The 9,226-nt window shown below is 50.9% G+C and overlaps 1 protein-coding gene across 1 annotated transcript; it reads right to left on the bottom strand.

Moving 5' to 3' along the window:
• Nucleotides 1-3,167: 3,167 nt before the first annotated feature.
• FOXQ1 (forkhead box Q1) lies at nucleotides 3,168-4,501 on the bottom strand. Its single transcript, XM_065629872.1, has one exon. It carries the CDS (start codon nucleotides 4,386-4,388, stop codon nucleotides 3,168-3,170), a length of 1,221 nt encoding a protein of 406 aa, XP_065485944.1. The 5' UTR covers nucleotides 4,389-4,501.
• Nucleotides 4,502-9,226: the final 4,725 nt, after the last annotated feature.

Below are 9,226 nucleotides of genomic sequence, written 5' to 3'. Positions count from 1 at the left end.
GAGTGGGTGTGCGGCTGCCTTTGCCAGGTACCCAGGACAGGATGACAGTCGGCACCCAGCCGTTTTTTTAAAAATTATTTTTCCCCCCATAAAGTCATTTGCGTGTGAACAACCTGAGCCAGCTCCCTTGCTCAGAAACGCAGGCATGGTCTAAGCAGGATCGCGAATGAGGCGATTTCCACCCAGAGGTCAACAGGGGGAAATTCGTCCCTTGCCTCCTCTTCAGAGGATGATGCTCAAACAGGAGGAGGCGGGGAAGACCCGACAGTTCAGCAAGCGCTGGTCCCCGAGCCCTGTCTCCGAGCGGTCTCCAGACAGTGGGAGGCACCTGCCTGCCCTGCCCACCCTCCCAGCGCATCGCTAGGCAGCCCGGCTGCCACAGGGTCCCCTCAAATTTTGATCCTGATCTGCTGGGGAAATCTCCTCCGGCACTGAAGAAGGACCGCGAGGACGCAGATACACCTTATACTGTACTGTTGACGTATGTTTCCCGATGTATCAAAAAATCGAGATTCACAGAAGGTAAACACTCGTTCACGAAGCACATCTCGAACACCGTGAGATTATTTTCTTTTTTAAAGATAAGTTATTTTTAATAAAAATGGACTTTTCTAAGAGTAAAATGCCATCCTGTTAAGCATACGTTTACACGCACACACATCACTATTCATACGTACATCTGATTAAACACACGCTTGTGGCTATAATAACAAATTCCAAGTTCTATCCGGGTGCTTTTAACATACCCTGAAATATGACTATTACGGATGGACAAAACCAAAACACATTAGCAGTTGTGCACTGACGGCTCATGTGGACTCCTATAAAGAAAGAGATGTTAAAATACAAGCTAGAGCAAAGAGTAGATTAGAGAAGAGCAGATTAATATTTGAACAGAGCCTTGGAGGCAGAATGGTGTCGAAATTGTGTGTGTGTATGTGTGCATGCATGTGTATACATAAAACCCAATTCCTTCAAGGGTTGGATTACTTCATACATTAGTCACTGATCTCTCGCAATGTTCTGATGAATGTAATGGTCTGAGCTAAACATACCGTGAAATCTGCTTGAGCTATATTGAAACAAGTCGGTGTTTTCGTCTCCAGATTGTTCTGTTTGAAGCTTTCCTTTCCCAACCTGTCTTCACTATTCGGCATTTTTTTTTGCGAGTAGGATAGAAGCTTTTCAGTGGCTGAACCCGGCGCTGAGGGAAAAGCAAGTGAGGGATTAAAGTCCAGGGTCCGAAATAAAAGTAAATAGAAAAAAACCCCAAACAAACAAACAAACAAAACCCAAACAAAACCCAGAAAGCAAACACCTCCCCCCCCCCAAAAAAAAAAAACCACAAGAAACCCCCAAACCAAAAATACAAGCAGTGCCCCAAATTTTGCTCGTCTTCGTTTGTTTAGATGATCTGTACTTACAGAAGACTTAGAGGGGAAAAAAGCTCGCCTATTTTTTTTTTTAATTAAAACAAACGAGCAAACAAGCCCCGAATTATCATTTCGGCGTTTGTTTGAAGATCTTCGAATTAGGGGACGCCATTAAATTTGAATTGAGTACCAGGGGCAGTTAAAACACCATGCTTTTCCTTTTCCGATTCAGTCTTTCTGAGGCTTTCCTGATCACTTCTGACAATAGGAAACAGCCTTAGCATAACACACGTCGGGAGAAGGCAACGTGTGTAAACGTTTTATTACCAGCAAATATTCAATAGCGTTCACCCTGCTGAGGTTTCGCTGCTGCAGATGCCAGGGAGGCTGTTCCCACCAGAAGCACTTGAAGCCCGGTCGTGCCAACGACCTTCCTGAAGCGAGATTTTTTTTTTGGACCGAGAGATGACAGCAGGATTACATTTCGTCTGCTGTCCTTCGGGGAAAACAAGAAAAAGAAGGGGAAAAAAAAAAAGCAGCCAGATGCGCAGGACTTACGCATGCTGCCCTCAAGTCGGGCGGCCAGCCTGCCAGCCTGCAAATTTTCAGCCTTTCTGCAGGGCTGAGCACCGGCGGGGAAACCTGATTTGACTCGAGGAATTGAAGAGGACTTCCAAACCTGGCGGCACCCCGAGAGGAGGACCTCTCTCACCTTCCGTGGTCAAAATAAGGCGGGTCCGTACGCGGCACCTCTACCCGCTGGGAGGGATGGGGAGAGAAGGGCAGGCAGCCCGGCTGCCCCCGAAGCCCAAGGGCTCCTCGGGCAAGACTGCTCCACGGCAAGCTCCCCTCCCTCCACGCCAGCACAGCCATCACGCTCTTCTCCTTATTACCGTCTTTATTTAGAGGGCAACTTTTATTCGGGGGAGAGGAGGAAAAAAAAAAAAGGAAAACACATTGTGGCCGAGCGTCAATAAAATGCACGCGCACATATATTACATACAAACATAAAAATAAAATATGAAAAAAAATTACTATTCTCTTTCCAGTAGTAGTGGTGTTGGCCTTAAATGTACAACGCCAACCAGTACAGGAGGCAACGCCTGACATTTCCTTGAGCCCTTCCCCTTCTCACGTCCCCACCCCACCCCCCAAGAACACCAATTAATTAAAAAAGCTGCACTCTGTGTTAAAAACACTGCTTTATAAATAATTTAATGTCCTCCTTTCCCACGAAATGCTAGATGCCGGACAGGACAAAAGGTTTCTTTTGGCACAGTGATGCATCGCTTTGCAGTACAGACCTACGGCTCCACAGCAGCCCCCGGCCCCCTCCCTTTCTTTCTCGCTGCTCCTCCCGGCAGCCGCCCCGGCCCCCCTCCCTCCTCCCCGCCCTCCCGAGTGCACAGCGCATCCCCCGGCTGCCACCGCCGCGCCTCTCCGCGGGGGCACCCCCTGCTCCGCTGCCCAAGGCTTTGGTGGCAGGAGATGCGGGGACAAGAGCGGGGATAGAAAGGAGGCGGTGAGGGAGTGGCTGAAGTCAAGTAGTCTCAACGAACAGTAAGAAGCACTTGAGGCTCATGGCTATGTTCAAAACGACAGTTGTTTTGGTGGTTTTGATTTTTTTTTTGGTTTAAGTTAAACCCACTGTCATTTCACTAAGGCACAGTCACCGAGGCTTTTGCTTGGAGGCTTTGGTCGCCTCTGGAGTTAAAGTGCGAGATCCAGAGCCTCGTCCTTTCCTCCTCCCCGCCTTCCCGGACAGGCCCCTCACAGGGGAGGAGGGGGGCTCCATTAAGCCAGAGGGGTCTCCACGGCGTACGGCTGGAACGAGGCCGAGCCCCCCGCCGCCGGCTGCAGCGGTCCGGCCAGCCGGAGGGGCCCGTAGAGCGGGGAGCTGGGCGGCGGTCCCCGCCCGCCCTTGGAGAGGGCGACGGGGAAAAGCGGCGCCCGCGGCCGCTCCGCCGCCGGCGGCTCGCCGTGGGGCAGCGCCTGCCGCCCGCCCCCCAGCAGCAGCGGCGGTGGCGGCGACGGCTCACCCAGCCCGTAGGCGCAGAGCTGCAGGAGGCCGCCGCCGTAGAGGGCGGCGGCGGGCGGGGGCTGCGCGGCAGGTGGGTAGGGGAGCAGCGGGTAGGGGCCGGGCAGCAGGTGCGGGGGCGCGGGCGGTGCCGGCCAGAGGAGGCGGGCGTGCGTCGGCGGCTGCTGCGGGGCGCCGCGGGGCCCCGCCGGCCTCCGGAGGATGCTCTCGATGGCGAAGGAGCTGGAGAACTTGGCGCCGCCGCCGGCCGCCGCCCCGCCGCCCACCACCGTTGTCTCCTTGGCGGCGGCGCCCGGCGCGCAGTTACAGGGCGAGGAGGTGCAGCAGCACCGCGGGGAACCGCCGGGGGACGCGGCGCCCGCTCCGGCCGCCTCCTGCGGCGGCGGCGGCGGAGCGGGGGCAGCGGGGCGGGCGGGCTGCTGCGGCGGGGCGGCGCGGTTGAGGCGCTTGCGGCGGCGGCGAAAGACACCGTCGGCGAAGGTGTACTCGCTGCTGGGGTTGAGCATCCAGTAGTTGTCCTTGCCCCAGGGCCGCGCGGGGTCGCGCAGCACCTTGACGAAGCAGTCGTTGAGAGAGAGGTTGTGGCGCACCGAGTTGCGCCAGCCGGTGTAGGCGCCGCGGAAGAAAGGGAAGCGGCTCATCAGGTAGTCGTTGATCTCGGCCAGGGTCAGGCGCCCGCCGGCCGAGTCGCGGATGGCCATGGCGATCAGGGCGATGTAGGAATAGGGCGGCTTCGGCCGCCGCGTGTAGGGCTTCCCCTTTGCGCTCTCGGCCGGCGGCGGCGGCTGCGGGGCAGGGGGCGGCGGCGGGGGGTGCCCCGGCCGCACGGACCCGCCGCCCGGGCTGTTGGCGGCGCAGTCACCGTCCGAGCCCAGCTCGCTCTCGACCGGCGCCGGGGAGAGGGAGCCGCTGCCTTCCTGGTCGCTGCCGGCGCTCAGCTTGTCCTCGTAGTGCTGCGAGAACACCTCCAGCTTCATGGCGGCGGTGCCGGCAGCCCCCCCGCGCCCCGCGGCTCCCCTGGGCGGGCGCGACCCCCGCCCCTCGGCGAGGCCTCAAGGGCGGCGGGGGTCAGCGAGGCGACCCACGGGGTTTCTGACCCCGCGTGGGGTTGCACACCTCCGCGGAGGCAGGCAGGACAGGGCAGCGGGGCTCCGCTCCCGCCTCACCCGGCCGCCCCGGCGGTCGCTGGCAGGCGGCTGACCCCCTTCCCCGCTGGTGGACGCCGCGGACAGGCGGCGGTGCCCAGCCGACCTTGGCGGCGACGTGGGGGACGGGGCGCTTCCTTCGGCTTCCACCTCCTTCTCCCCGACCCGGGCCGCTCGCTCTCTTTCCGGCCCCCTTTTAGTCCTTCTCGCTCTTTACTCTCGCTGCTCCATGGGGCCGGAGGAGAGCGGGTTGCCGCGGAGGGGCGAGGAGGCCCTCGCTTGGCTGGTGAGAGCGAGCGGCTGCCGGAGCCGGATCCCCCCGAGCCCGGTCCTCCTCGGGGCCGCTGCCGACGGTGCCGTCCGGCGTTCCCCGGCCGTGCGGAAGAGCTGTCGAGGTACGTCGGGGTCACTCCTCTCTCGCCGGCTTCGTCCCCCGTCAGTGCCGGGAAACCGGGCTGGCTCCTCGCTGCTGCGCGGGCAGCAGCCAGGTTATTACGGTTATTAGTGTTATTGTCATTATCTCTCTCTTCCCCTGTGGTTCTGTGTCTCTCCACCACTTTCAGACCAGCCCATTATAACGCCGGCAAGAGGCGGAGCCAGGACAAAGATCTGAAAGGGTGGTGGGTGGGGAAGCAAGGTAGCAAAGGTAGGTATGCGCTAATAAGCCGTATCAGAGCCGTAATTAGCTGAGATGACAGCGAGGTCTTGTTGGAAAGTTATTTTACGAAACTTGTTTGTATTTTCTCCTGCCAGGGCCCTCCCCTTCCCGGGTATTTCGAATGAAGCAGCAGTTCGGCGCGACTTCGCAGAGCCGGGCCCGCCTCCCAGGTGTAAAATGCGGAATGACTTATAGGTGGCAGAGGAGAACCTGTTACATTGCAGTGATTTATTTTAATAGCGCCGTATATAGCAACAAGTTGTAATGTGACAGCTCAACAACCTGTTGGAAAATAATACACGGCTTCGCAGTTGTGAATTTCTAATGGTTTATGTAGCCTGACAAAGTCATTACCGTCCTGGCCCCCCTTTTCTTCTTTTATAACCACGCCCGGTGCAGGGGCAAAATGGGAACAGGTAGGCAGGTAGGCAATGCTGTGGGCTTTTTCCTTTGGGATAATTAGTAAAATCTTAACCTTAGTTTTAACTGTGTTAATGAGCATATAGTAGCGTTGCTTGATCTCTTCCGGATTGTGAGTTTGTAACTTCTCTGTTGTAACTGCTGCTTTCCAATAAAATCTTCTAGTGTGTTTTTAAAAAGTGATTTTTTCTCCATGTAGTAGATCTGTAAATTTTCTGTACAACTTGAGACAAAAAATATGCTTTAATTTTATCTAGACACTTGTATTTATAGAAAAATTAGTCGTGATTTTTGGGTTTGTAATTTGGTTTCAGTTGACAAGGTTTTACCTTCCTTCAGAGGTTTTTGCCTCTTTCAGCAGTGTGCTGGACAGACCAACTCAATGAAGAGAGATGTTCAGCAGTAGCTTCTCTGAAAACTCTCTGTTCAGTCCTATCCTACTCACTGTTCAAAGTCAATTGCAAAATGCCATTTGACTTAATATGGTGGTAGCGCTAGCGTCTGCAAAACAATAACAAAACAAAAACATCAGCAGAAATCTAGTGTGGTGCTTGTGTTTTATTTTTCATACATACACTTTGAATTTTGTGTCCTGGAGTAAGAGTTGGATTGCTCCATATTTCCAAAAGCAGCCTTTCTAAATCGGACCTTATTTTAGAATAAATACTTAATGCAGAATCACTTTGGTTAGGACTATGCTGTTGTGGTTGGGCTCTGAAGGGGTGTTGGAGAGGAACATGAAAAAAGGCAGGCTTAGAAGACTTACAGAAGAAACAAACAGCACTACTTTCTGTCTTGATCTCTCTTGAACAGAATATATGTTCCCCCACACACCTGCCTTTTGTTTCAAAGCTTTGCCATTTCTTCAGTCTGCATGGGTCTTAAATACTAAATGCTGAATGACGGGAAGTTCTTCTGTCCTTTTGGTTGTACTCTTGCTAACTTTAATAATAACAGGTTTTATGTCTTCCTGTTCTCACTAAAGCTGTACCGGTTCAGAAATGCTGGCAATTCAGAAAGACAAAAATAAGAGGAGGGAGACCTCTCTTGGTTCGTTGTTGTTGTTGTCTCCATGTAATGTAAACGGAGATCTTTCAGTAAAGCATTTAATTAACTGTATGTGCCAGTATTTGTGTTAAAGGGTATGGGAAAAAGCTATAATTTCTTCCAAAACTTGTATTTTCTAAGGTGATGCCAATGGCGAGTGTAGGTTTTTTCCTCTTCCTGCTTTTGTTGTAAATAGCAGTGAAGTAGCGATGATTTGCTAGCTTACCTTTGATGTTTATTTTATTACTGTTCCACTATTTGTGTGGAAAATGTACACATTGTCTCTTATCTTTATTCAAAGAACTTAAAAAGTCATTCGAATGCTGTAGGTAAACACGTCAGACATAACAGAAGCTTTTTCACAGCCATACTTCAAGACTAGGAGTGGACGGCAAAGCTGGTTTTGCAAGATTTAAGAGGGGACAGAAGCTTGTGCTCAAAATAATACAGTTACAAAGAGATAGCTATTAACGGCTGGGAACAGGGATCTTAGAAAGCTAAGATCAACGCTGATCCTTGTTGCAGCTCCAGGCCCCTTCGCTGATTCTGAGTGAGTGCCTGTTGTAAACTGGCCCTTGAAATCTGTGGTGGCTCTTACTGGAGGAAACATGAAGGTGCTTATGTGAAGGACTGGTTTAAACAGAGCCTTTCTGGCTCAAGTGAAAGCAGTGTCAAGCTCATTTCTATTGCTGCCCATTAAACAGCAAGTGAAGTTGTAAGAAGTGGCGAAATAGTCCAACTACTCCTGTCTCTCACCACTGAGAGTATATGTAACCTCAAGTCTTTTCCTGCTATAGTTTTTTAAAAGGCACAGTATCGCCTTCAGGTTTATAAAGATTAGCACAATCATCGGAAAAACTGATTTTGTTAAGTAAACTTCACATCAAAAGCGCTTTGATGTGCTATATTATAGCAAAGCCAAACACTCCACCCCCATCACCTCAAGAAAAACCTCCAAAAACCTCTAGTGAAGCAATGTAGAAAAAATTCTAATTCTTTGTTCTAAAATGAAATGTCTCTTCCTCTTTAGAGCAGCAGAGCAGGAATTTTTTTGATGTAAAACCCCCTCTTTTCCTACCAAAACCAGTACCTAGTCAAAGACAAAGGGGAAGAAACGTGAATGGTTGCTTGAAAATCACACGCTCAACTTTGCTTCCCATTTTCTGCAATATTTGACTCAATTCAGAAATAGTGAAAATGTGCCAGTGGGTACTTAGAGGTACAGCAGTGTAGTCCTTTGCAATTTGCTCAAGATATGAATTCTAAAAATATTCCCTACTAAATGTAGCAAAATGCTACACTGTCTGGTGGTTGCAGGTGAATTTTTGGTCGATCCAGTCATGTTGTCTCCATGGTATTTTAAACTATGATTTGGTTTTACACTTCAGCAAACATCACGCAAAGGTATGTCACACCATGGTCTTGCTTTTATTTATTTTTTTTTCCCCACCCAATCGTTTCTTACCATCCTTTCTGCCTTGTGCCCCCTCAGACTGCTAACTAGATTAGAGAGGGCTTCCAGAGAAGATCATATAAGCACAACTGGTCAATAAAAGTCTCTCTGTAGTGACCTATAGTTAGCTTATTTGCACATCTGAGATGTCCAGCACACCAGCTGGACAAGGTGCTTCATCATGTCTTCTCCTCCTGTAGCAAGCTGCAGGAGTGCGCTGCCTTGCCAGGAATGATGAAACTGGACAATGCAATACACTACGTGAGCAACAATAAACCAGTTCAAAGAGTTCTCTTTGGATGGGCTGCTCACAGCAGGAGATGTGCCTAGCATGCATAAATGAAGTACAGTCTCTGAAGGTTGGCTAATTGCACTATGTATATTTTTATAGTTGAAGGAAATCCAGCTAGAGACTGAGCTGTAAGAAAAGAGGTTAGTGGAAATTCATTTAGACCAGGAGAGGAAGAGTTTGATCACTGAAGCAAAATGCACGTCTATGTGAATTCCCACATTGGGAACTGTATGGATTTGTGCTTTTTCACAAGGACAGCCATTCCCTATGGGCAGAGATTTTCTCTGTCTTTGGCAGGTACTGAGAGCTGAATTTACAATGGGGACTTCATTTTCAACTTTGTTTCACACAGTCTGTTTTCTTGGGAGTTGTTGCTCAGAATGTAATTTTGTCATGCCAGAAGCTTAGTATCACTTCCTCCCTGTGCCCACTTCATGTACCATTAAAAATGTCTAAATTTAAGCAAATTTATTTTCTCATGCCTACCAGATTGTACAGGGTGGGCAGGGACAGATTTTCTCCTGTGAAGAGAACAGCATTATTGCTGTTGTTACTAGTACTTAGTACCAGAGAAGTGATTCCTGGTTCCTACTTCACCCTTGGCACCAAAAGATCTCAGAGCTCTCCCATTTTACAGGCAAAGAGGAGTGAAGTGGAGTCTTGCTGAAAACTGTTTGGCAAGTTGGTTGCAACCCTGCCTGTAGAACTGAGTTCTTTGGAGTCCTTGTCCTGTGTCATGTCCACTGAGGTATCCACCGTGAGGCCTCATCAGAAGCGTTGTGCCATTTAGCAAGGAGCTG

Source organism: Caloenas nicobarica, chromosome 2, assembly GCF_036013445.1.
Source record: "Caloenas nicobarica isolate bCalNic1 chromosome 2, bCalNic1.hap1, whole genome shotgun sequence".
Lineage (NCBI taxonomy): Eukaryota > Metazoa > Chordata > Aves > Columbiformes > Columbidae > Caloenas > Caloenas nicobarica.
Note: the sequence above shows the minus strand (reverse complement) of the source record. Positions and strands in the feature narration are given on the sequence as shown.